Source organism: Antrostomus carolinensis, unplaced genomic scaffold (genome assembly GCF_000700745.2).
Source record: "Antrostomus carolinensis isolate BGI_N321 unplaced genomic scaffold, ASM70074v2 scaffold23048, whole genome shotgun sequence".
NCBI lineage: Eukaryota > Metazoa > Chordata > Aves > Caprimulgiformes > Caprimulgidae > Antrostomus > Antrostomus carolinensis.
The window spans coordinates 1-27,931 of record NW_010333965.1 but is presented as its reverse complement, the minus strand read 5'-3'; the positions used below and the strand labels follow the sequence as shown (position 1 = coordinate 27,931).

Sequence of the window (27,931 nt, the reverse complement as noted above, 5' to 3'; positions counted from 1 at the left end):
CACAGGTGGGGGGAAAAAAGTTTATATTAGCCTATTTAATAGCCATCTGCACTTTAATTTACCTTTTTTTTTTTTACACTCACAAATACTAAACTAAAGGTTTCACCATTTACAAGGTCACTATAAACCATTGGAACCCTTTCAGATGCCATCTTTGTCTTCAAACCCCACAAACTTCAGACATGCTGGTGGCCAAGTAAAGGATTTCTCCAGTGCTCTCATCATCATCCCACTGCCACCGGGCTATCACTGCTGCTATCCAACACGATCGGCTCTGCATCCTGCTCCATTTTCCTCATTGACACAACCAGCTGGTGAGCAGTGGCTTTGTAGGATGCTGAGAATTGTATTTAAAATCTTTTTAGAAAGGGTTTCAGGTTGTAACTGGCTTTTGTTGTCTTTAAGCAATACGACCTCCAATTCTTTCAACTGTATCTGTTTTTTCAGGTTGTTATACTAATTGTAACTTGTTATTGAATAAGAGACCCCTTTTGATCCTCCAGCTAGAACCAGGTTGTTATACTAATTGTAACTTGTTATTGAGAGACCCCTTTTGATCCTCCAGCTAGAACACGATTTGCTTATTTACCCAATTCCCATAAGAAATGGCCCCTGTAGGGAGCAGAATGACCTTCCAGTTTGGCTGACAGTGGAAGCCAGTACCTGGCCTTGCTACCAGCTTCTGTGTAGATGAACTGACCCCAAACCAGCTGTGGCTGCTCAAAACACAAACCTCAGTGTGGTTCTCCTTTTCCAACCAAAACCCGGCCCTGAGCCTTGCCCTTACAACCCACTCCTCAAGCTGTACCTGTTTTTTTGAAATCCCTAATCTTACTTCCACTGCTGCAGTTGCTTTTTGCTGCCTCTCTGATGGATGTCAGGCTTTAGGGAGAAAACCATCCTCATAGTATACAGCAAGTGCTAAGAGAGATCATCTTCCCCGGGCCTGCGAGCTGCATTTCTGAGAAGCAGCCTAAGCAATAGCAGCTCAAACTGCACCTGGCAGCCTGGAAACTCTCTGCAGTCCCTTTTGTAAGGAGCAACAAGAAGTGATGCAGCAGTAGATGTTCTATTTCCCCAGTTGTGGTAGTGTCTGGACAGGGCCTGGCAATGTCACTGCTTTTGTCCTAAGGAGCTTCAGAGAGTGAAGACAACCCCCATCAAGAGCAAAATGGTTGAATTTTTAACAGTGTTTTTTTTTTTTTTTTAAACAATGTGATAATTGAACTTTCCTCTGCAGTGTTGCTAAGAAACACAGATGATTGGCACTTAATTACCACCACTTCAGAGCTGTTATTAGTCAGCTGCTTTCTTGGAGAAAGCAAGTCCTGACCAGAAGCTGAGAAATGGCCTTCCTGTGTGACAGGCTTGTTACCACACGCATGCAGTCACGCTTATGGCTCTGGTCCCAGGAGAGGTTACATGGGCTGGAGCACAGCCAAGGGTGGTTGCCACAAATCACCTCTTCTGTGAACTGGGTTGTTTTTAAGAGCATAATGCTGGAAAAATCTACACTTGCCCTTGGCACTGGTCAGATCTTACCATCAAGGGGCAGGAGCAGCTCTCATGGCAGGACAGAAGGTCAGGAGGAGCGGGATTTCTCGCTACAGCAGTCCCCCACAGAAGAGATGCCTGCAGCTGGATACTCTACCGGAGTTTTAAGCCTGGCTCCCTCCTCTTGTTAAGGAAAAGCACCTTTTTGGGTTTTCCCTTTGGGCATCTATACAGTATTACCTAAAGGGCATGATGGAGCACACCTACATCAGAGATCAATGTGAACCATGCAGCCAGCTCCTCTAGCAGAGCTGGAGATGCCAACACACTGGACTCATGGGACACCGAGTCCAGACCTCAAGGTGGAGACCATGGCTCTAGGGCAGCTCTGGTGTCAAGAAAAATGAGCAACTAGGAGCAGGGACTACAAAAATGTTTCTGTTCCCCCTGCTTGTAAGTGACATCAGTCATGTTACCAGCATGCAGTATAAAGCCCAAAATATTTCAGCCTCTAGCCATGTTAGTTAAGGCAGAGTGAAAAGCATTTTTGTATCAACACATTTTAGGCTTTCATACTAATTGCAGGGTTAGAGTTGTCTTTGAAAACGACTTCTCTTCTTCCTTTATCAAAGGCTGAACAAACTGACATTGGCGCTACACAAGGAGACTCACAAACCCTGAGGGTCAGAAGCAGATTGCCGATCACTCCTGAAGAAATCCAGCACCCCTCTCTTTTTAAGATGCAAATCCATCAGTACCCGAGAGCTGCAGCCAGATCCAACTGAAAGCAATTCTCAAAGCAGCTCCCAATAAAAGCCCTACAAGTTTGATCAACCAAACTGAGCACATTTCTGAAGAGATGAACATTAGCAAGAGCTGCTACAGGGGGGTGAAGGAAAGGGTTTGAATCATCCTCACCTAACCACACTGCAGTTTATGAAGTCCCCTTGACATGGGGCCAGCAAATCTTTATGGTATTTCCTGTGTAACAAGTAAGAATGAAAACAATTCCAGTATGGCTATGCAGATTACATCCACTGAGCTGGAGGCTGGGACAGAAACAGGGTTCATATCCTTGGACCCTAGAAAGGCTTTTAAGTTTCCCACAAGAGCAGGCGCGCTGCTACTGGTGACGATTATATTGTGTCATTCAAATGCAGCACCGCATTAACAGGTGTAAGTAACAAAATGAAATGCAATTAACTCCACAGTGGTGCCCCCAAAAACATGAAAATGACACCAGGCACCACAAACCCCTTTGTGCAAACTGCGTAAGTCACGTTCCCCTGCTGTGTCCTGAAAGGGCAGGGGTAGGAACTGCCACACTGGAATGGCCTGATGGAGAACGCAGCCTGCACAAACCTCTCCGTAACGTGACGCTAAAGGCGAGAGGTACGGCACACGGCTGCTTGGCTGGGGCTCCCCTGGGATTTGTATCATGACTCAGATACTTCCTAGCTCCCAGCTATGAGCTAGTTTGAGCTGGCTTCGGAATTTAACACAAGTATTTGATTTGGCTGTGATGAATACATGTGTCCAGGAGTTTGCCAAACTCAAATTGGTCCTCCAAAAGGCAAAATTCTGTTTGATTCCATCTATGCATCCCCCTTTGGAAGCAATAGACTTTATAGCAGCTGGTGAATTATTATTTCTCTGAAACAGGAGCTTCAGAGGAGGGAAATTGAAGTATCTTGTGAAAAATACACTTGATAAGCAAAATGGTTTTTTTTTATATTCACTTGCAGTCACAGTATTTAGGATTTCAGTAGCATTTTTCCATTTTCAGTTACTCAAAAAGAAAACATGTTTTAGTGCAAGTTATTCTTTCCTTCAGAGAAATCTGTGAACTTACCTTCTGTGCTGTCTGTGCAAGCAACCAGGGTAGGAGCTGATGGGACACTTGGAGCTTCTGTGAGGAATTAAATTTTTCCTTGGCTTGGGTTCAAGATGCACAGCTGTGCCCCAACTGGTACATGCCTGGCCTTTATTCTGTGGGCTTCAAAATAGTCCTTATACATATGCAAGGAATTTGGAATTAGGAGTAAGAGCTCTCTACCACTTGCCCTTTCTTTAAGGTTCTTGCTCTTGAAATTGTTTTGTTTCTTACTTCCCATCCCCGGTATCATTTTCACCTGGCTGTTTAAACCAGCACACCTACAAGTGATCACCAATTAAAAAATTAACAAATAACATCCAGGGTTAAGAATATCACATAGAGCTAGGAGGTGTCTGTACTCAGGTCAGAGATTAAAGAAGTTGTTTCAGAAACAAGAAATTAACTGACAAATCTCTGCAGATTATTTGGATAATTGCATTTGTATATTACTCACTTACTGGTATATATGTAAATACTCAAGTATTTGTACACGTGGTCCCTACAGAGGAAGCATGCAGAGTGGTTCGAGCACAGGACTAGAGAACAGGACTCCTGAGGTCTGTTCCCAGCTCTGCCACTGAGCCACCTGTGACCTTGGGCAAGTCACTTAGCCTCTCTAATGCCTCAGTTTCCCCATCTGTAAAATAGGGATAATAATACTTACCTACCTCGCAGCAGGGGTTAGATCATTATTTATAAGCACTTTCAGATCTTCAAATTAAAGGCGCTATATACAGTAAGTAGTTAAATATTAGTAGCAGTAGTACGAACTTTTATTTTCTTACAACTAATTCATGTTAGGATTTGACTGTACATCCGTTATGATAGTTTTCCATGTAGAAAACTAGTATGGTTTCCCACAAAGGGAATTCAGGGGACTTCCGCAGTAGACAAGGAGCAGGAGTGACACAGCCTGGAAGCCTAAACAATAAACCCCTTGCTTTTGTGATTTATGTCTCACCCTTAATGTCTGTCACCTTACTATATTTGTGTTTCCCCCTTTTTCTGATGGTACACGTAACAATTTTTAGCAGAAATGGACACTGTAAATATTAAGAGTATTTAAATAAATATATTAATGTATAAATATAAAACCTTACCTTTTAAAGAGATTAAAATTGGTTGATGCAACAGACTTCTAAAGCATGGGGAGGTTCCACAGGCAGCCCAGCACTGACACACGTGCACATGGCAGGATACTGGAAAAGGGCTATAGGAAAATTTCACCATGTCATCACCTTATTCACTTTCACCCCATCACTGGCAAGGGCAGCAAGTCACACAGGTGACAAGGTGTGACCAGAGGGCGTGCAATGCGCTGGGGCAAAGGGAGGCCGTGGCTGGAGCAAAGCTGTCCTGCTGCTTGTTTGACCCAAGGAGCAGGATGAGGCAGCCCCAGAGCCACACCTCAGGCAGTGGTCTGTCACCAACAGGAGGGCTGCCGGTGGAGGAGGAACCTTTGTACAGCAGGCGACTGGCTCCTGTGTCCCTACGAGGGGGACTCTTCACCCCGATTCCTCTGTAGGCACAGTTTGTTTTTCTTTCATGTTTACTCAGGATAAAGGTATTTGGTTTGAGTTAGAGGAGCTCTAAGATTTGCCTTGCTCAGGGAGGGCACTACAAGCATTCTGAGCTCCCTTCCTGGAACGTGAGCAGCTTCAGGGTATCTGCACTGGGGGTTTGGACAGTTACGAAGCATGAGCAAGCATCTGATTTACTGCTGGGTTATCCAGCAGTTGGAAAACTACATGAGCACCTGCTCCTCTCACACCATTAAGTGCATGTCCCACCTCCCTTGGGACTTCTCAGCTTTGCTATTTCTACTTCCCTTTTCAAAAGGCCAAAATCCCAAAGAAAAGCAGGTTACATTAAGCAGGCTGAGGTGCGATTTTGGTTTAGTTTCTGGCTAAGTTCTCCTTCAGCCAGTTAACTCATCCTGCAGCGTGCTAACACTGTCCCACAGAGGTGTCCGTGAGAAAGCTCTGTGCATCCTCAAAGGCCGAAGAAACAGGATCACCCTCCCACCTCTGTTGCAATTCCACAATCAAACAGAATAGCAAAATATAAGCAAAACCATCCAAACCCCTAGGACTGCCCAGCGTTAGTGGAAGCTGTCACTTCACTAACAACTCTCTGGAGCTGGTTTTGGGGTGGATGCACTGTTAAGGACCCGCTTCCTCACAAGAGGGACCTCCTGGACCATCCAGCACCACAGCCCTGGTCGAGGCAGGCAGCACAGCTGGCTGCAGCCTGCCCAGGTGTGCTGAAGCATCAGAGAGATGCTTCCCATTCATGGAATGGTAAAATTAATTGGAATAAGTGAGACTACAGTGAATAATAAATCAGCTCACTGGAGGAGCATCTAAAATAAAGTTACCAAAATTATCTGTAGTTATCAGTGAAACTTGCAACCTAACAACTATAAAGTCAATTCCCTAGTGGATTTGGTTTTTTCACAGCAGCAGGGAGCACTCTGGGCTAGCCATGTTAGTGTGTTTAGGTTCTAAACATCTGTAATTGGATTCATTTCCACACTACTTCTTTCCCCCTTTCAGGCCATTACACTTTTACAAACAAATAATTTATGTATTATCCATGTAATTGCCTCCACCCAGAACAACTACTGCTCTGGAGTAAATTCATGACCAAGAACAATTGTTTTAAAAAGAGAACATGCTTTATCTAAAAAAATATATTTAAAAGGCAGAAGTGTTTGATCCTTATCTTCTGAATGTTTGATAGTATTTTATGCTTCAGGGAACACTTTTACCTGCTCTGTTTTTTTAATGTGTGCAAAGCAAAACAGAAAATTTAACCGTAACAATAGAAACCCCCTAACCTAGCTCAAAGCACCCACGATTTTAAAAGCCAAATCAGTTCTCCCTTCCCATACCGACCCTTCTCAATCAATGCCTCACCAGCTACAGAAAACAGCACAGCAGCCCCTTCCTCCTGGCTAGCGCGTCCTCCTTCAGCATAGCTTATTTTTGTTTATTTTGGGGATTTTTTTTTCCCCTCCCCTTTCCCATTATAAGCATTTCCATCTCAGCAGTAACTCCTAAGCTAGAAGAAATGATGTGCTTGGTACAAGAAGCGATCAATCAAGGAGCTGGCCTTTTAGCACGTTAGCTAACAGAACACTGTGATACCTTTAGCCAACAGAGTGAAATGCCTTTTGACTATAAATAGTTGTTTTTGAGCAAGGGGGCACTTTTTGGTCTAGCTATTTTTGGGGTATTGTACAGTCTCTTTTAAAACCTACTGAATGTGTTTGTAAGGTGGGTCTGGGAACTAGAGGGCTAGGGACCTTTGAGAAGCAAAGGGTAGTAGCAGATGCTTAAGTACACTATTTTCTGTAGGGCAAGGCCTAGAGACCCAGGCTTACTCTGCAAACAGGTTTTTTTTAGCAATCAAGTTTTAATATCAAATTAAATCTTCATTTAAAAAAGCTACCAGAGAAACAGCTTCACACCCGATCACATTTTAAAATGACATTTTACTTCATGGGATAAAAAGGGTGCGGCTTTTTTTTCCCCTCGTTTATTTCAGTTTTGGTCAAAAACTTAATGGCCTTTTCCAAGCAAAAGAGCTTTTAGATGTTGTAAGAATTTTGCATATGTAAAGCCGAAGTGGGGACCTCAGCATTTGCCAGTTGAGTAGTAACAGCCACCCCTAGAGAAAGGTGGAGAGAAAAGGGGAAGAGCAAAAAGCAAAAACAAACGCTTAGTTTTATGGACTTTTCTACTTGCATCTTTTCTGTCCATAGTGCAGACTCCATGTCATTCCTTTGCATAACATGTAAAAATGAAATGATGTACATAATAAATAAAATTATTTATTTTATGTGTATTTTTAGCTTAACTGTAAACTGAAAAAAATAAAAAGCATTTAATTTTTTTCCCAAAAATGTAAGCCTATTGAAATTCGAGGTGTTTCTACCTTTTCAGATGTAGTATTTCCAGCTGCCTATTGATAATAAACATTTATGAACAGCAACAGATCTGACATTGTATAGTTTTTTAAAATCATGTTCAGCACAGACTTCTCAAGGGCTGTCAGTAGTCAGAGGAACACTTAAGGACTCCAGTTCTATAGATACTTATGTTGGTATTTACATAAAAAAACCAGACCAGCAGAGTCCTGCTTACCTACAATGAAGCTGGCCACCCAAATTAGAATCATAGAACCGCTTTGGTTGGAAAAGACCCTTAAAGATCATCGGGTCCAACTGTAAACCCAACACTGCCAATTCCACCACTAAACCATGTCCCTAAGTGCCACATCTACACATCTTGTAAATCTCTCCAGGGATGGTGACTCTACCAGTTCCCTGGGCAGCCTGTTCCAGTGCTGGACAACCCTTTTGGTGAATAGATTCTTCCCAATATCCAATCTGAACCTCCCCTGGCGCAAGCTGAGGCCATTTCCTCTTGTCGTCTCACTAGTTCCTTGGTTGAACAGACCCACCCCCACCTCTCTACACCCTCCTTTCAGGGAATTGGAGAGAGCGAAAAGGTCTCCCCTCAGCCTCCTTTTCTCCAGGCTCAACAGCCCCAGTTCCCTCAGCCACACCATGTTGGATGTGCACATTCCTACTCCCATCAGAAAGCCTAGAAGTTCAAAGCTAAGGCACCCTGAATCCCCAGCAGTGTTTCCTATTCCAGAAACAGGAACTGAACTGCACCTGAAAATGAATTCCATCCCCTCAGCCATCCCTGCAGAGGAAGACAGATGTGCTGCAGCAGAAAATACCAGATTTGTCCAGGGAGGGAAGTGGGAGGCAGGGGAAGGAGTTCTGCAGTGTATTTTATCTCCTCTTACTTGCTCTTCCTGAAAGTAATACAAATCATGCATTCACATAACTGCCGCAAACATTAAACCAAACATTTTTTGCTTTCCACTATGACAAATATTTTAAAAGTACTAGTTTAAAAAGAATAAAAAAAATCAGTGTTACACTTGATTGGAAAATGCACATAGGGAACAGGAAAAATACTTAAAGGAGAGGGTAGATGGTCCATTAATTTCATCATTAGAGGGTATTTCACTTCCTCTTAAAAGACTGCTTTCTCTAACACAATGAAATCAAGCAGCCGTCACAGCTATGAGACCAGAATGACACTTATTTTGGGGTAAACCCCAGCACCCTGAAGGTAGAAGCAAAATGTTCACCTGCTCCAAGGCAGGGCAAGAATTAGCATCTGGAATAGAAGTATTGCCATAAGCTGAGCCCAACACATAAACAGACCCTGTCAGGAGTCAGGCACACAGTTCGTTACATCACCACACTTGCAGAGATGACTACATCGCAGCCACTGCCCGTGTACGTGCTCTTAGCCTATGGCTCATACTGGATGAGCTATTTCATACTTGCCACAGCTCAGCTGACTGTGAAATCTGGTAAGCAGCAGTGACTTGATCAGGCGTAGGAATTTCTAGATACAGGCCTGCCCTACAAAATTTAAACTCTGATCTTATTTCAAAGCTATAAAGTCCTGGTCCAAAGGTTTTGTCTTCTTCCCTTATGAAAAAAGCAGTTACTTTGAAGTCTGGGTCTGGATTAATATGTTTAATATCTCCCATATATAATGCAGTCTTTGATGGTGTAATTTTATAAAAGAGAAAGGTATGCAGCAGCACTGCAGAGAGAACTGGAAGCTAAGAGTAAAAAAACAACCAAGCTAGAAAAACAACTTGCTGTAGGAATCTGTTGGTGTTTACATGTGACCAAGGGGAAAACTGAGCACAGGAGTGGCAGCCCAGCAGGCTAATGCTGCTGGCAGGCAGAATCAGCATGGCTTTTCTCTGCAGTATTTATAATAATAATCTTCAATAACAGATGGATTTTACAATTAAAAAGACTTCAGAAAGAGACTCGTGCCTCTATCAAACAGCAGTAAGGCAACTGATGTCAACACAGACCACAGCAGGGCTAGTGTTACTCTGGCTGCAGAGGAGGGCTGAAGGATGCAGGACAGAGGAGAGAAAGCAGGACACACACCAGGAGGGCACGCACAGCCTGACTGCAACAGGGCACAGGCTTGGCACATCCTTTGGTGCAAGAGCCAAGCGACTCTGCCAGAATACCGTGCTTTTACTCCACTGCCTAGGCAAGTGGTGCTCAGAGAACAGAAGTACACTCTAGTGTCTGACGACCTGTGGATAAACGCAGTCAGAGCACAGCCAGCTCCTTCTAAGGGCACAAAAATTTTCAGCGGTTTACAAGAGACTGACATGCTTAAAACCACAAGAAGCTCACACCCCAGAGCACAAGGACTATGGCTGATCACCACTTCTTTCACCCCCTGGTTTCAGAGGAGGCTGGGCTCCAGTTCTTTATAAAGGCTACGAAATCAGAAGCGTGCACAACGAAAAAGAGTGTTCCGTGGTGCTCGTGGATCCTTCCTGCACAGCCCTCAGCTGTTAACTTAATTTAAAAGCCCCTGCCTTTCATGCATAAAAACATGGCACTGAAAAGGAGGCGGCAAGCATGACTATCGCAGACTTGGCTGCATGACTCTTCTGTTCTCCCTTTTAAAGGCCGAAAACCCATCCATAAAAAATAAAGAAAAATTAAAAACACATTTCAGGACCAAATTCTTGCTTTAAAAATTCATTATTATGCAACACACTTCAAGAAGTCCAATAAATAAAAAAAATCTGAAGGAAAATAGTTGTTCCCAATAGAAATCAATACTCATGGATTTTTCTGTGCTTGTATTTAAAACTAAAATACATTTATGGCTGCAAGCTATAGCTCACTAGCTCCGTTCACAGCAATTCTGTGATTCTGCTGGGCATGAAAAACCCAGAGCACTGGTCTGGTACCAAGTTGTAACAGAACAATAATCAAAACGTGTGCCAAAGTAAACAAATCTGGATGATCACCAGGCTGACACGGGGTTCCCCACAAAAAAAGACCCTGAGCTCACATCTTGGCACCCACAGACCACACATACACCCCCCCCCCCCCCCCCCCCCCCCAAACAAAAACAACCCTCAAACTTCCAGAATTCTGTGTAATTTTGCTGTGAATTATTTTACAGCCTCTGCAAAGGCAACTGTTTTGTAGTAATTAGCCACTGGAACATTTAACCACAAAACTAGGAATATTATTAGTATAGGGATACTGCAGCCAGATCTAGAAATCTCTAGATGAGGAAACAGCTGAAGTATGAAGCAGGTTAGCTGTGGTTTAGGTAGAGCTGTGGCTTTTTTGGTAGCTGTCTTAGTAAGTGATATAGAACTCCTGTAGTGCAACACAACTCTGGAAAGCAGAATTGAAAATAAAAGACTCTAGAATTCACTTTAATTTCTGTAGCATTCTAAGCTCTTCTGATGTTAATAAAAAGGCAGCACTCCCTGACCTATGAAGAGATTCATCAAACAGCTCTAGAACATGCTAAATGTTCCCCACAGCCCCTACTTGGTAGTTCAAAAAGTTAATTTTGAGGCTAAACAGCCCTATCAAAATTAGATGTATCAAGTCTCAGAGGTACCTTGGTATATCAAATCCATAAATAAGTTAACTGGTCACATATTACATATATTATATCAATTAAGATCATTTTAATGTATATCCAAGCAGCCAACATGGCCACAATAGCCATGGAAAATGCTGAATAATCCAGCTAAAAGAATAAGCAAAAACATGCAAAAAACTTAAGTCCATACCAGAATTATCAGTCGATGCTCCTAATTTGAAAAAAAAAAAAAAAAAATTAAAAGTTGACTTAAAAGCTCATAATCAAATCAGCTATTCAGGGGTTGTTTTCATCATGTTTTCCATTTTAACTGGCTCCTCCATCTTGAAAAGCCATTATTAAATTGCCAAGTGTACAGTAATTAGAGATTTGAGGAGACAAACCAAAAGCCAAGCTTCCAACACTCCCAAGAAAGGATTATATTACAAACATCTTGGTTTACTTTGTCAAGTAGCAAAATGGATTTGCACCTTAATGTGGGTAATAGTATTTATCATTCAGTGAGAAAAAAACATTGCACATTTGGTACATTTTATGCTTTGTAAGTACAGAAGCTGGACATTCCATCAAAGAGATTCCATGGTAAAACTAAGAAGATTAAAAAAAAAAAAAAAAAAAAAAAGTCAAGTTTCAAAGAAATAGGACCAACATAAAAAACACTGCATTAATTTAAGGTAAGACTGCAAGGAGTCACTTTTTCCTACTATGTTTTTGCTTCCACTATTACTTTAAAGGGATACTGAAGGAAATATACTTTTTCTCCCCTCCCAATTCTGCATGAATTGTCATAGCTCTGATAGCATCTCTTTCCTGGACTGGGGTAGAATGCTATTTGAGGGCCAACCATGTTGTGCCTGTTTATAAATCGGGCAGATCTCCTAAGTTCAAAGGGTAAAAGGTGCAATTACCAGGAAGTGCCTCTCAGATGGAACTCATCTGTAGCTTTACCTATTCAATAGCACACACTCTCCTAACTAGTCTGCAGCAAGAACAAACAGAAAACCAGTGGTGATCTTGCACAGGTTTTCGAGGCTTCATTCCTTGGCATCCCAAATCCACGGTTATGTCTCTGAGAAGGATTCTGAGGACGATAGGGTTCGTAAGGTGCCATGTTTCCACCACCCTGTGAGCAGTGAACTGGAGGAGAGCGCCCCTCACTACTGCCAAAACCAGTTTCCCCCCACGCTCCCTGCCAGAGAGGGCAGAAAGAGCTGAAGCTGTTGTACATGATGCAGTGACAACACAGGTAACCAAACTGAACTCCAGCTCACATCCAGAGAATTTCTGCTCCAGCCTGAGCACTACTGTTGGCACAGGCAGGAGAAATAACAGTTTTCTTTTAGAGTCCTAACCAGTATCTCAAATTAAGAGGAAAATTAACTGTAGGAAATAAGGAAGAAGGGAGCTGCCATGAACTTCTGCCTTCTGAAAAATAACCTTCTAGCAAAACACTTGGCATTGATGGCTAAAGGTGGTGAGGGGACAACCCAAACCAGAGACCAATTCCCATGCAAATTCAGGGGCAACTGTCCCCTTCAAAACATGAAGGCAAGAAGGCAGCACTGAAGTTACAACTACTATTAAGTCATTTTAAGGCAAAGCAAGAGACTTTTTTTTTTTTTTCAAAAGCATTTTAACGTGTGTCTTGGATAGGTAGGGAGAAAAAAAAATACAAAGGGAGGGGAAGATGTAACAAAAAACTCAAGACATCCAAATTCACAGCTGTAGTATGTAGACTCTACCTGGCCTCCCTATAGAAAGGGGAGATACTATGACTGGCTGAACAGCTGTTTGTGGGGGAGCTGCTGTTGTGACACTGGCTGGAGTGGAGGCAGCAGAATTTGAGGAGAAGCCTGTAGCTGGAGCAGCATAAACACCTGCTGAGGCTGAGACTGCTGCAGAGTTCACCATCACCTGGAAAAGAGTCAGAGTAGTCAGTAGACTGCCTCTACAAAGAAGTACAAAATCTGTTAATAAGTGTCTTGGGTGGTTTTCAGGGCCTCTGGCACTGAGCCAACATAACTTGCTCTTGTGTCCATGTTTGTTAGCCCAGGACAGGGCTATGCCCCCAGGGCTGCAGGCAGGGCCCACCTCATACCCACTTCTTGTTGGTTTTGCATGTACAGCACAAGTTTCTATCAAGGACAGAGCCTGTGCAGACAGTAATTTGAAAGAATTTCAGTTCATGTGCACAGACCATTCAATGTTTTCTTCCTAAACTTATCAACAAAAACACAGGTAGAGCTTTCCATTGCCCTTCATTCTCATGCTGATAGCTTTTGATATTTTCCTCACAGAAGGCTGGAACAGCTTTATCCCACACAAGACAACTACACTTCTTCAGTCCAGGCTGTTGGATGACTAATTGTCAGGAACATAAACCTTCCAGTGATAAATCACCACTGATTTTCATGTATTCAGTGCTTTTATTTTGTGCTATCAGTGCAAATTAAACACCAAGACTACCACCGTTTGTGCAACAGCTTTCACAAAACAAATCTTGCAAACATATAGCAACATACAACAGATCAAAACAGTATTCTTACACTTCCAAGTCATGAAACCTACGCAGAATGAAATTAGACAGAAAAATACAGCTATTACAAATATGTGAGCACTAGGAGCAAAGAAGTTTTGTTTTGCGAAATCTGAGAAAGCCAACCTATTTCAAACATTTTAATCCTCTAACGACCCTGTTCCCAACTTCTATATGTAGTGGTAATGGCAGCCTATTTCAGTCCTCAAACAAGAACTAGGTGTCTAAGTGTTCCAGTGCAACCCTTCAGAGGTATATGACACAACATTCTTTTAGTGATACTGTATTTTTACATGTTTTATGTAGTCAAATTCAAGCTTCGTGTTCCCTGCGCTGTAGTTTGTGTACACGCCTTTCCTACGCTTTCCTATGTAACTGACTAAAACAACATCCTGTCAAGTCAACTACCACTAGCATAAACCCAAAGAGAAACATGAAATTTGAATGCAGTTTAATCAACTGACCCAGCCCCTTAAGACAGGATAACATTTACAAAACAATATTAACAGAGAGTTGACAATCAAGAAACAAGAGAAACCAAGGGCAAGAATTGAGCTTATAGCTCACAGATTTACATCCCTTGAGGCACATCATGAGGTGCAGGGTTAGGTGAGGCAATATAGCTGACTTGGTGCAGTGGTCCAGAACTTACAGCATTAGCAATTTGTGGAGAATTTCCATATGGTGGATTTACTGGATGCCAGCTACTAATATAGCGATAGGCAGGTACAAAAGAATCAAATCCAGGAAGAGATTGCTGGCTGAAGGGATCCGACACGATTGGGTAATATATTGGCCCGTAGGGCAGCGGTGGAGGCTCTGCAGTTTGAAAGTTACCTTAAAAAACAGAAAATACACACACTTACCATATTTTATCATATCTATGGCCTTTTCATGCAGGCTTTCATTACCATGAACATAGCATTATTTTGGTGGTCAAAACAGAAGATCAATTTAGATTACAGTTTTATACCCATATATGTCCCTCCTAATGGAGGGATCAAAATAATTTTGGGTCCTAAGTTAGACCAGAGGACAATTTGCTCATCTTCTTACTAAACCCTGTTCAAGAATTGCTTATCAACGTTCTGCACTGGAGTGGCAGTTTCTTCAAGGGGGTTTGGGTAAAGAACTAATATTTTTCCCTTATTTGATCTCTGACCATATGACACTGATCTATGCAAAAGAACTACCCGAGCTGAACAGGCTGAAGCATTATCAGAGCAATAAGCCTGTATACCTCTGAGCAATAGTTCTGTTATGATCCACTCCTTCCAACACTGAATGTTTGCACTATTCCATAGATTTTAATGAACTGACCTTTTTGATGTCTTTTTCCTCATGTAATACAATCTTCCTATTCACTGCCAAATGTATCTACAAGCTTGTTACAAAGATGCTAGGTGAAACTAAGTTTTGCTATAAATCTTAGGCACAGTAAGAGATGCAGCTAGCAATAACTCAAGAGATAATAGCTCAGAATGCTGAGCCTAAAACCAAGGTTTGCAGCATCTTCCTTTTAAAAATTCCTGTGGAGTTGAAGTATTGATGCTCAGTGCTTGCCAAAACTCAAATGTCTCCTCTACATTAAATTACAGGTGTTCTGTTTTGATACCATGACTATTTGCTTATCGATAAGCAAAGAGATTCCTTCACAGTCTTAGGAAAAAGTTTGCCCAAATTAAAGTTAGCGTACTTAGTAAAGGCCTAGAAAGGATTACTTCTCCCTTTTTATGGCTTTAGAAAGCACTTGACACAATGGTGGCTACATCAGTGACCCTGATATACTTTAAGTAGTACCAGAGATGGCAGAGGAACTTCTGATAACCCCTTACAAAGCTTTATGTCACCCCAATCTCAAGCTTCTCAGAGTACCAACGCTGCAGGCACACAGCTCATACGGAGCAGTCATGCTCTGAAGACCTATTCTCCCTTGCCTCTCACTAGTTGTGTATGGGGTCTCATGCTCAAATACTAACCATTTGCAGGTGCTTCCAAGGGAACCTGGTGGACTTCAGGTCGCCCAGCATCAGTGTAGAGCTGAGGTACGGACTGATCTAGGACAGGAGCTGGTTCAGCATATGCTGGATAAACTTCCACAGGTGATGGTGGCAGCACTGGCTGTACATACACCATGGAAGGCCAACAGCTCTGATGATAATACTTTGAGAGAAGGGGGGAAAGAAAAATACAGTGTCACACATGTAAACACGTACCCTCCATCCCTCCTCCAAATCACTACTAGTTTCAGATCTGAAGTTAGGAAGAAGGGTATTTTTTCCTTCCCAGCCCCTTAAGATACTACACACACAAAAAACCTCAATACAGCCCATCAGAAAAGATATTGCAATACCTGCAGCAATAGTCACCTCAGTTCCACAATGCTGTTGTGTCAGAAATCTTTACAGAGAAAGAAGATTCCCACCTATCAATTTTGTCATATTCAAAGAGATCTTTCTTATTTTTTCAGTTGAAGAAGCTGATATTACAACTTCTTTTACTTCCCTGAGCAGTAGCACTGACACTGCATGCCTGCTGGCACAGAGACAACTCTTCAGCAGAGCAAGAGTTCTCAGAACACAGAGAAATGGTGCTAACCAGTCTGAACACAGTTGTACAAAGTCCTAGGAGACTCAAACCACACGTCTCTAAATGGTCTTTGATGTCTTGTGTAAGTACACAAATTTTCTTAAGAATGGATCAGGTTCCTCCCCTTATCTTCATAGAAAAATATTTATCCACCTTCCTCCACAAAAACAAACCCAAGACACCACCACAAAGTAAAACAACTGAACATACATACTAATGTGCCTTACATCTTGAGTTAGAACTTCACTTCCTGAGCTATACTTTCATCTCCACCACGCAAGCCTATACATATTAATAGTCAAGTGCATAGTGCACACATTTAGCACACCTGGAAGTCTTAAATACATCAGTACTTTTGTCAAGAAAAACAGCAGTTTTTACAGGCAATTTACTCATTTTAAAAGCACTTACTTGCAATCCCAGATTAAAATAATACCGCAAGACCTTTGTATCTGAAATTAAAGGATATGACATTAAAGAACAGAAGAATATAAACCAAAAAGTAAAAGAAACTTACACACATTAAGAACATTTTAAGTTACTCTTAATGAATTTTAACACTAGTATTTTAGCACTACTTTTCCTTTAAAGTTTTGAGCGTAAATAATGTATCTTGAATATAATTAGTTGTTAAAACTAGTTTATCTTTTTGAGTTAATCCACTTAGATATTTGTGCAATAGTAGAGCATATCTGACCAACTTGCTATCAGACTTCAATTTCATTACCTTTAATTTTGTTTTATTCATCTTGATCTTCTCACCTAGTTTTGGGGATCCCTCCAATTGCTATACCAAGTCAGAAAATGGAGGTGGGGGAGGAATAAGGAATATGTTCCTTTCCTTCCCTTCCTCGCAAGGGTACTCAGTTCCATGCTTTCTTGCAAATAATCTTTTACTTCTGTCTTCCGTGTACTGAATTATTTGCCCCCAGGCAAATGATATGCTGAAGCAACCTCAGATGCGTGGAGGAACTTTGAAACCACTCTCCAAAAACAACAGGGTTTTGAACCTGGAAACGCATTTCCAACTGTCTAAATACAGTGAAGTAGTTTTAAAACTTTAAAACTGACCATTGAAAGGAAAACAGAAAGCACGTTTTAATTCGATGAGGCAGTTCTGGAACTGTGTATGAGAAATGGCTGATTTCTCAGATTCAAATACAGATTTGTTTTAAAGGCTCAGGAAGAACAAGTCACCTATTCCACAGCAGTAGGTTTCTGTGTGTATGCACACACATGCACTTTGCTTTAGTACTGCTGGGAAACAAAATGGAAAGCAGGGAGACAGCTCAAAAGGAGCAAGCTATTATGAGCTTCAACTTAGCAACACCTCCAGAGTCACCATCTTCTCACCACCTACCCGCTTCCCCCTAGACCAGGGCCTCAGCTCTGCACTGCTTCCCTGTCCACCCATCTACCACACAGGCACGCTTCCCCAGCCCTGCTCCTCCATGGTACTGCCTGCTGTATTTTGCTGCAGATAGGCACAGCATCAGAAATTTAAAACTCCAGTCTTGAAATGCATGACGATTTGTTCCTCTGTTGCTGAGGCCAATTATAAACTTTTTTACTGTTCAGCAGATTTGATCAGGGCAACAATCCACGCAGCTATTTTAGGAAGCGCATACAGATCCCTCCTTACGTCTAACAGCTGTAAGCTCACTCCTGAAAGTGCTGGTGATTTGGTTGTGACATTGACCACAGTCAGTAAAATATTAAAAATAACCCAACGGCTCACAGCATCTAGCTGAAACTGCATCTACATTTGGAACAAGTTGGGTTTTTTTTAAATCTGTTTGTTCTTCAATTGTTTATGCAAATCTATGCAAAACAAGCCTGAATGAAACAGCTGCTTCATAACAGTGGTAACGGTACAAAAGAAGAGCTGGGAGACTGAAGTGACAAACTGATACTGGAAATACCAATGTCTGTGGAATGCTGGAACAGAAGCCAGTACAGTAGGAGATCAGTTTTTGTTTATATTCCTCTTTTTGATATCTAGAAATCAAGTCAATCTTCAGTAAAACATGACTACCTTACGAAGCAACAGCTAAGCCAAAAAAAGTTAACCACCCTGACATGAAAACCATGTTGACTACTAGTAAGAATCTCTCTCATCTTACAGTGCCTCAGGACAAAAAAATCACAATAAAGTTTTTACTGTGCTGATGGGAAGCTCTGGTCAATCCTGAACACTACTGCAGTCTCTGGAACACAGCAATATCAAGTGGTCTTTTATCAACAGCTCCTTCAAATACAAGGGAGCAGGCAAGGATAGGACACCCAAAGTCATCATGTTAATAAACACATGTCACAAGTCCTAAGCTTCATAAAAAAATATCCAAGAGACTCTGAAAATAGGAACACGTGCAGATGTACCAAGTAATACTAGGGCATATGACAGGTTTTCCTTCCAAGTCCAGAACTTGAATATGTTGACAAATCACACTCCCAATCTATACCAGGCCAAATACCAGGCCTTTAAGTATCTTTAGAAAGTTCACAGAGCTCTAGGTCAAGTATACCCACATATTTCACCCTGCACTGCTCCAAAGCTTCTGGATTTCTTAACTTAAAGCTCGTATAGACTATCCTACAGCAGTGTGACAACATAAATGCTACATGCAATTCCTTATTAACTATCAACCTTAAGATCCTTCAAAAAAAATTTGTAGAGTTTATGCCTAGAAGGACATGACCAGTCACTCCACATGGAGTGACTCAGCTGAAGAGCTACAGGCAGGTTCTGAAAAGGTTATTAATCCACATCCACTCCAGATTCTTGTCAGCATGCTTAACACCCAATTCTCCCAAGTGCTGAAAGCCTCAGTTAAGAGCATTCAACTAAAGCTGAAAACCATGTGTGAAAACCTCATGTGTGCATAATATCATCTGGAGTAATACTACTGCAGCAGGGAAGTGGAAAACAGAATAGTCAAGATTAACAAAACCAGGAATTGAGAGCACCTGCAAGAGAGCAGAGTTACTGCAGAGCACATGAGCAGTACTGTGAAAGCAGCAGGACTTTGAGCAGCCATGGCATACTGATCTGGAAAAAGGCAGGTTCCAAAACAACTTCTGACAAGACACGCACATTACAAGGTAAATGCAACCAAAAGAATCCATAGCATTTCAGCCCAGGTTGTTGTGCAACCTACCAGATGTAGCTACCTGTAGATATCAAGAGTAGTGCTATCTTATCTGAAATTAGCCCTCTAGCGTTAGTACACTGAGGAAAGTCCCCCACAGGGACAACAGAGCTACTACAGATAGCAGTACGTTGAACCAAACGTAGAAACAATTGGTATTACTAAAATATTTTATGCTCCATCTTCAAATAATAGATTTTGGAATAAAAGGCAAAAGCTTTACATTCTGATACAATAAAAGTTACAACTGCCATGCACCTGAAAGTGTCAGTTACAAGGATGGTTTTTTGTGGGGAAAGGGAAGGGAGGAAATCAAGTCAGACAGTTATAGTGAAACTACACTTTTCAAAACAGTGCAAAAAGCGCACTTCAATTTCACTGACCCTGCACATATACAGCCAGTTCTTCCTCTCACTCATCCCTGAATGAAAGGCTACTCTCTACACCAGAGAACATGGGAGATTCAGGAACTTCAAGTAAATGCAGCAAGTCTGATAAATTCATGTCATCTGCTGTATCTATAGATAGCTATTAGATAAGTCAGCTATGATGCACAGACTTTCAACATACCCAGTGTATGGTGGGGATATTTAAACAGTCTACATACTTCAACCAATGTACAGGAGATATACCCACTACTTCAACAACAAAAACGTAAACAGCCAGCCAGTTTAGCCATGCTGTTCTTCAGAGTACGCTACAGCATATGTCTAGCTTGGCTTCACTACTGCCAAAACCAGCTTCCCCCCACGCTCCCTGCCAGAGAGGGCAGAAAGAGCTGAAGCTGTTGTATATGATGCAGTGACAACACAGGTAACCAAACTGAACTCCAATTCATATCTAGTGTATTTCTGCTCTTGTCTGAGCACTACAAATTGGGACAAGATGAATTTTGCTATCAAGAGGACAGGCAGCCTGAATAACAAAGTTTTCTTTTACAGCCCTTCTAAGTTTTTAACCCTTAGTGCAGTTTGAGCCAACGCACTGTCAAAAGACTGTGCAAGGGGACATGCGGAGGGTAGAGCATTTTCTACACCTGTCCAGAACTACACAAAATCAACAATCCTTATCAGCTAAGACAAGACACTGCATCACAGAATAGTTTTATCTGCCTCTTGAGATGTGTGCAGTGATGCAATGCTTGCACGCTTGGGCATCACAGCATACCCTATCCAGTGAAAACCAAGTTACATAGCGTAACAGCAAGCAGTATGTTATTCCTGTAGCTGCAAGGCACTTAGCTTGCGATAAGGACAGCAGACAGCTTGACCTTTAGGTTATTAACACTTTTAAAATGAAGTCCACATTCAGCCTTTAAAGCTGAAAGCTGTTTCTGAGCTGCTCTGCTGGTAGGTACTATATTGGTCTTTGCATACTTCTTGCTCAATAGCTGAAACATACCTTAAACACTGTCCTAACTGATGGCAGTACACGAAAAGGCTGTGCATCCAAGGAACAAGATGACCCTACGCTTTATTCCCAGTTTATAGATACCACAGAACCACATCTTGGATCCATAGAGGAAAACAACACGATATCCCTCTGAACTGTGCAACAGCATGACTTCATAGATACACAGGTTGTTTTTTGGGTTTGGTTGGTTGGTTGTTTTCAAATCACTTATCAGAAAAATTATTACTCCACCAAGAACCAGTATGATATAGGCCAAGCACCCTCTCCCTTGGTACTCATTTCTTTAGGATGCTGTCTAAACCTGCAGTAATCACATATTTGAGCTAGATATGAACTTGCTATTGAGAACTGGGAATTAAAGCATTTTTAGCCTAAGTATCCACAATATTATTTCTCACTCCCTGTGAGCTTCAATTCTCACTATAGGTATTCTGTTACGTTTTCTTGCAGATCACAAGTCAGAAGCATGTCAAAGACCAGCAGCAACAAAAACACAAAATACCATAATTACCTCGAGGCAGATCACTGCCACTGGGATCACAAGAGTAAGGTGGAAGAACAGCACCAGCTTCTCCCACCTCACTGACCGGAGGAAGAGGAGCTGAATAAACTGGGAATGGCACTGAAGAAACTGCTACAATTAGAAGGAAACAAAAGTCAAGTCATATTTGCAATGGTATGTCAAATGAGCAAGATGCTAAGTTACACAATTAAGCATGCACTACTTTGTCATCGTAGTGCCCCTAAATACAAGCTTTAACAAAGTTCTCTTTAGTAATTGCTTTAAAAGTCCAGAAGAAGTTTTAAAACCAGATGAGGAGTTTCCAGTCTCACCAGCCTTAACCATATGTCTATTTGCAAGCTTCATATTCCAGTTAAGAATAAATGTCTTTTTCAACCACTTCTCCATACTAGAGGGCAGGCCAGACTTTCTTTACATAACTGGCTGTCCTAGAACAACAAGGAACAGACTAATCACTAAGTCTTCAGAAGTGTGACAATAAGCCAACAAAAATATGGGAAGTTCAAGACATGTCAGGCCAAAAATATTCTGGCTAGACCACTGTTAAATGTACATCAGGTGGCGCACACATCTAGCATGGCAGCAGGTTATTGGTACCAGCATCAGCAAGTAGACACTTCAGAGAGCTATGCTGACAAAACTCTCAGAGCAGAAAAAAACAAACCAAGGAGAAAAACGGAGAGGAAAAAGGAGACAGAATTGCACAGAATTGAAGGTGGAGGTTTTTTTGGATGATGAATTTTTACAGAAGACACGAGAAGTACTCTTTATAAGATGGGAACAGGTTGCCCAGGGAGGTTGTGGAGTCTCCTTCTCTGGAGACATTCAAGACCCGCCTGGACACCTTCCTGTGTAATTTTGTTTAGGTTCCTGCTCTGGCAGGGGGATTGGACTGGATGATCTTTCGAGGTCCCTTCCAATCCCCAACATTCTGTGATTCTGTGATGTGTCTTGGATAGGGAGGGGGGAAAAAAAAATACAAAGGGAGGGGAAGATGTAACAAAAAACTCAAGACATCCAAATTCACAGCTGTAGTATGTAGACTCTACCTGGCCTCCCTATAGAAAGGGGAGATACTATGACTGGCTGAACAGCTGTTTGTGGGGGAGCTGCTGTTGTGACACTGGCTGGAGTGGAGGCAGCAGAATTTGAGGAGAAGCCTGTAGCTGGAGAGGCTGAGAGTGCTGCAGAATTCACCATCACCTGGAAAAGAGTCAGAGTAATCAGTAGACTGCCTCTACAAGTGGCTTTGTCAAAGACTATGGAAATATCCATAGTTCCAAGATTCTCACATCATATAAATGCATTTTGGAAGTCCTAGCTGTAAAGGCAGGTAACTATCCCAGTTCTCTAAAAATTGGCTTGAAAATACCAGTTTAGAACTGCAGACACCTGCAAGGCATCTTGTCACCCTTCTGTTTTGTTTATATTCACAGGTAATTGTATTCTTTGCTACAAGATTCTGTAAGAGGCAGGTAGAGGGACCTCACAAATTGACACTAACCAGAGTGGTTACCTCTCCACAAGGATACCACAATAAAGTACTGGATACTACCTTCTGAGGATAGCTGTAGGAAGCCCCTCCATCTTGAGGTGACACAGAGACTGGCCCTTCTTCCTGAAGGGATTCCAAAGCAAAGTATGGTCCATTTAAGAGGCAAAGATGTCACAAGGCAGACACACCACACCCCTAAATATTTTTATTTATTTATGGATTATATACACTCAGAGGATCTCCTGCAACTCAAGTAAAAGCGGTTTTATACGGCTTTCAGACTCATTCAGTAGGTGATTAAAGATTTAGTTTCAGATTGAAAAAAAAATAAAAAAAAAATCCCAAAGTCAGTTCTATTAGAGGTGAGGAGACACCTCCAGTCCCACAGTGGAGGAACAAGACTAGCTGGAATAGGACCTGAAAGGTAGCACGACAGAAAAAATTGCTGTCTGGAGCAGAAAAGTAAACACCACTCAAATACACGCTTTCTCTTTGCAGAGGGGAAGGTGGAAAAATCATTAACGAATCTGGTACAATTCAGTCTGTACTTGCAGACTCAGATAAAAACCTCACTATTCAGGGAGGAAAAGGGGGGTAAATATATAAACAAAGCCATGATTCTTTTTTTCCAAAAGAAATCTCTGACCTACTATGTTAAGCCTGCATGCAAGGACAGTTTTTATGGAGAACCCCACACACTTCAGGAATTCCTAATCTGAACAGCCAGTGAACTAAAGCTTACCAAGTTTGCTGTAGGTTCTGCTGAACTAAATACTGTTGCGGTTTCACAGTCGGAATCTGGAGGGCATAGGCAAAATTAATTTTAAAAAGTAGCATTAAATCTAGTCCTTCAGAATCTTATAAAAAGGCCATAATGAGTGTCTCACGGAGTGTTCTATCAATAAAGACTAAAGTTTTACTTACCTGGAGGTACATAGATATATTCTTCACTAAATTTCCCTACAAGGGAGAGAACAGGAAGATTCAATTCAGGAGGAAAAAAAAAAAAACAACAAAAAAACCAAACACCAACTTGCAGCTGAAGTTACCACCATTACATTTCAGTGCATCCATTAAGCTGCTTTCAGTATCATCTTGTTTTGTGCAGAAAAGGTAGAGAAACACTCAAGATATGCTCAATTTGTTATTCCAACTATCAAAGTTGCCATTACCAAATTTACACCATGCATTTTTAAGCACCAACTTGGCTTGCTACAGACCTATGCAAACACAAGGGTGATGGCATAGCAAGCTTAAACAAAAGTGACACATTTCTATCGTGTATTAACAAACATGTTCAAAGTTCACAACAAACAGGTATTTAGGAGATGTAAGGAACCTGGTTTGACAATCAAAGCACACTGAGGACCCTCTAAACCTGTCTTTCCCCTTCACCTGCTAATCCTTTACTAACTCACCATTTTCATTTGTTTCTTCTTCCTCCTCTGAGGAATTCAGAGTCTGCTTGCTAGGTGGAACAGAGTTTGGGCCTCTCCTTGACACCCAAAATCCTGCTGGACTGTGGACAATAGAAGCAGGGCTGCCCTGGGTCTAAAAAGTAAAGTCAGAAGCGTGCGTTTAGAAACAGTATAAAGTCTTTCCATAATCTACACACACACACAGAGCAGAAACAGGCTGGCAGACCAAGCTTGCTGCAACCACAACTTACTAGAATTATCATTTTTGTGTCTATTCCTAAGTACTTTGATTGCAGCAAAACAATTGTGGGCCTGTGGGCAGAAGACCTTTTCTTCTGCCTAAGATACTTAAGATAATCTACTTTTGAAGACCTACCACTGTCCTATGCAATACAGTCGAGTTGCTCCCTCTCAGAACTCAGCCAGATTTATCTCAACCTCCAACAAAGCTGAAAAGGAGGGAGCAGACCCCAGACAACAGCCAAGACTGCTACCCCCCATATACACTCCTGCCTGATCCTGGAGCATTCCCACCACACCAACAGCAGACCAGTTCATCCAAGTACTCTAATTATCATGGAAAAAGGTTCTCTTTAGTCACAATCAGTGAAACTCCTGCGTGGCTGCTGGTATAGACACCACTGTCTGCACTAACTTGACCCACACATGCAAGCCTGACTCTTTCAGAGAGCAACACCCATCACGGTTTCCCACAGGACTCCTTTAGGATTTCACAGGCCCTTTGTCTTTGCACTGTCCTTAGCTGCACCACAATTTAAAATATATAGAGTTCTCTGCAGAAGGAATATAGGAATGAGATGCTGGAGTAAGAGAAGTTCATTCACTCTTTCATGATGGCTAAGGTGACACTCAAAATTCTCCTCGGAAGAAATGGTGACTATGAGATCGATAAAGTGCTCAGAGAGGCTTGTAAGATTTCCAAGGTTGAAGCAGAGGTGGTAAGTCAGAAGATTCTCCCACCAGGCCTCTAGTAGGATGGCGGAGTTCTGTGAGATGCATCTTTCCCCAGGAAATGTTATATTCCTTTACTAAACAAGACAAGGAAGAGAAGAGAAAAGGCTTTGGCATTGACAATAACAAAGTCACTGAATGAACATGAAAAACTATTCATTAGGAGCTGCAGGTGTAATGTCTAGCAATGGGGATGAAAAGCCAACAAGCTATATTGATTTTATGTTGGAAAAAAAAAATTGCAGGATAATCTGCCCTTATTCACTGACACTCTTGGACAAAAAAATCAGAGCAAAGATCTAGCACGTGAGGACAAATTAAAAAATGGCTGCTGCTGAAACAGCCCTGAGCAGATTCCCTCTCTCTCATTTAAATACAAGTCTAACATTTGTTAAATTCACTGCCTCAACACAGTAAATTTAAACCTACTAGGGTTTTTTTTAAAACAGATCTGCTTTCCTACTCAGATACCTAAATATCAATTGATTTTTTTGTAGCATATCCAGCTTTGTACTAGGCTTAGACTACAAATAAAAGAAAAAGATTTATTTTAAAGATTAAGAATACACTGTGTCACTTCATCTACAATCCCACAGAAAGACTGTTTTAAGACAAGTCTAGATTTAGAATTTTTGCCTGTTTCTGTAACTGAAGAAACTTTCAGGAACAACATGCTAGCCCAAAACAGCACTAACTACAAATTCATAGGAACAATCCAGGCTATCAATATGCAGATTCTGAATCTAGTTACATAAACGATAAATTACAGTGTGGCAAACAAGTGAAAAGCTTTCTCCCACAATATTTAGAGCTAGACAGACACCCACAGTAGGAATGGATTTGTTTCCAAACTGCAATAGAAAGGAGAAACATGACCCTACTTTTATGAAAATATACTAAAAAGAAAATTAAGTGCTGCCAGTGAGGGGAGGGAGAAAGACAAGAAACATTTAGAAAAACTGAAGTTTTACGCAGGCTTTACAGGATCTATACTCATTTCAACCTTCCCTTCTCAAAAACATATTCACTGCTAAAGCTTACTCCAAGAAAAAAAAGACAATATTTAGGCAAAGAAGTGCTGCACATTTGTACAGCTTTTCCCTCCCTCCTCTCTCTCTCAGAGAAGTTTTAACATACCCCTTGTTCATAACTTACTGGTAAGGTAGGAAAAGTAGTGTCATCTTCTCCTTCAATTTCATAGAAAGTTATAGTTTCTTCTGGTTCTTGAGGCTCCTCTCCATTCCCTGGTACATACCCATACTGGCATTCCTTATTCACACACTGCATCTGATGGCGGCTACGGCTGTATGAGCTTTAAAAACAAGAAAAGAGGTTAAGAATCACCATTATCTGGAGTTTCACCTTGATTTCATTGCTCAATTTTAACTCTGCTCTTTTTTGAGAGGCACAATAATCCCACTGTTTCGTACTGTGCCATTAACAGCCAACTCAGCCCTCCACATACCACCATCCTCCCAACTCTTTTAGAGCAATGTTTTGTAAAGAGGTTTATATTAACTTACCAGGACCTGCAGGAGAAATTGTCATAGCTCTGATAGCATCTCTTTCCTGGACTGGGGTAGAATGCTATTTGAGGGCCAACCATGTTGTGCCTGTTTATAAATCGGGCAGATCCCCTAAGTTCAAAGGGTAAAAGGTGCAATTACCAGGAAGTGCCTCTCAGATGGAACTCATCTGTAGCTTTACCTATTCAATAGCACACACTCTCCTAACTAGTCTGCAGCAAGAACAAACAGAAAACCAGTGGTGATCTTGCACAGGTTTTCAAGGCTTCATACCTTGGCATCCCAAATCCACGGTTATGTCTCTGAGGAGGATTCTGAGGATGATAGGGTTCGTAAGGTGCCATGTTTCCACCACCCTGTGAGCAGTGAACTGGAGGAGAGCGCCCCGAAGGAACACTGTGCTGTAGCCGGGGTGGAAGAACTGGCTGACCCCTGCTATAAGTCACAGTCATAAAGACTTCCTTTCCACGAACTTTCTTAAGCATTCTCTTCCGTGTTCTCATATCCATTTCTGCAGTTTCAGTTGAGGACAGAAAAGACAGATTTACACCTTGAACAGCTGACTCCAGAGCTATGTTCTCTTCATCATTTGAGAAGAGTCGGTATTTGGACACATGGAAGAGTGAGCCAATGGCCTATCCCAGTAAAAGTGCATTTTAAGTATGCACACTATGTCCTTATTTTGAAGGTTCAAGAGTACACTATAAATCACGAGCATCTCACATGTGATTACCTTCCCAACTTCAGCTGATCAAACCAGTGCTCTCACTGTTAAAATCTCTTTATGAAGGCTGCATTTGTTTATATTAAAGAATTTCTCCAAATTAACCAAATACAATCCGTATTGAATTGGCTGGGGAAGCCCTAGTCTGTCCACGCATCTCTGCTAAGGCCAGATCAGACAAGCTTTTTGGTTCACAGACCCAGTCTTTACACATGGTTCTCAAGTGCCAAATTTCCTCTTGGTAGCTTTGAGCAATACCAACTTTGCTATGCATTTTCTTTTGCAAAGGCAAATTCATCCCTCTGTCTGAAGGATCACTGTACATCAAACCCGTGCAGTGACCAAGTTTTGTATCGCTGGCTGAACTGAATCACTTCCAGTATCCAAAGGCCGCTACTGTTAATACTGTCAGGAGTATCTCCCCCACTCTCCCCTGGCCCTAAGGGAAGGAATGCTTGTGGAAACCTTGTACAAACCTATTCCTGAGAAGTATCCACCTGTTATTTTTTGATAGGCTCCTCCTTTTCGGTTGGGAACCATATTCCAAGCAAGGACAGGCGCCACTTGTGTCACTGGTTTTAGGTTTGCCAAAGGAACTGTATGCCTATATGAAGAACACTGATGTTAGCAGTGCCACCAGATTACACTGTGCATAACTGCACAACAATATAAGCTGGAGCAATGCTAAGACAGAAGAAAATAGGAAAACCCACAAACTTAGAGTGTGGCTTG

The 27,931-nt window shown here is 41.7% G+C and overlaps 1 protein-coding gene across 1 annotated transcript; it reads right to left on the bottom strand.

Moving 5' to 3' along the window:
- Positions 1-13,961: 13,961 nt before the first annotated feature.
- Positions 13,962-27,803, bottom strand: LOC104529688 (putative bifunctional UDP-N-acetylglucosamine transferase and deubiquitinase ALG13; the record flags this gene model as incomplete). Its single annotated transcript, XM_010174064.1, has 13 exons — positions 13,962-14,227; positions 15,370-15,553; positions 16,391-16,431; positions 21,053-21,175; positions 22,114-22,267; positions 22,620-22,682; positions 23,302-23,357; positions 23,484-23,519; positions 23,978-24,110; positions 26,105-26,261; positions 26,473-26,586; positions 26,749-26,986; positions 27,676-27,803. Coding segments are annotated over 13 exons (1,693 nt in total), but the record flags the coding sequence as incomplete, so codon positions are not given.
- Between the last annotated feature and the right edge of the window lie 128 nt (positions 27,804-27,931).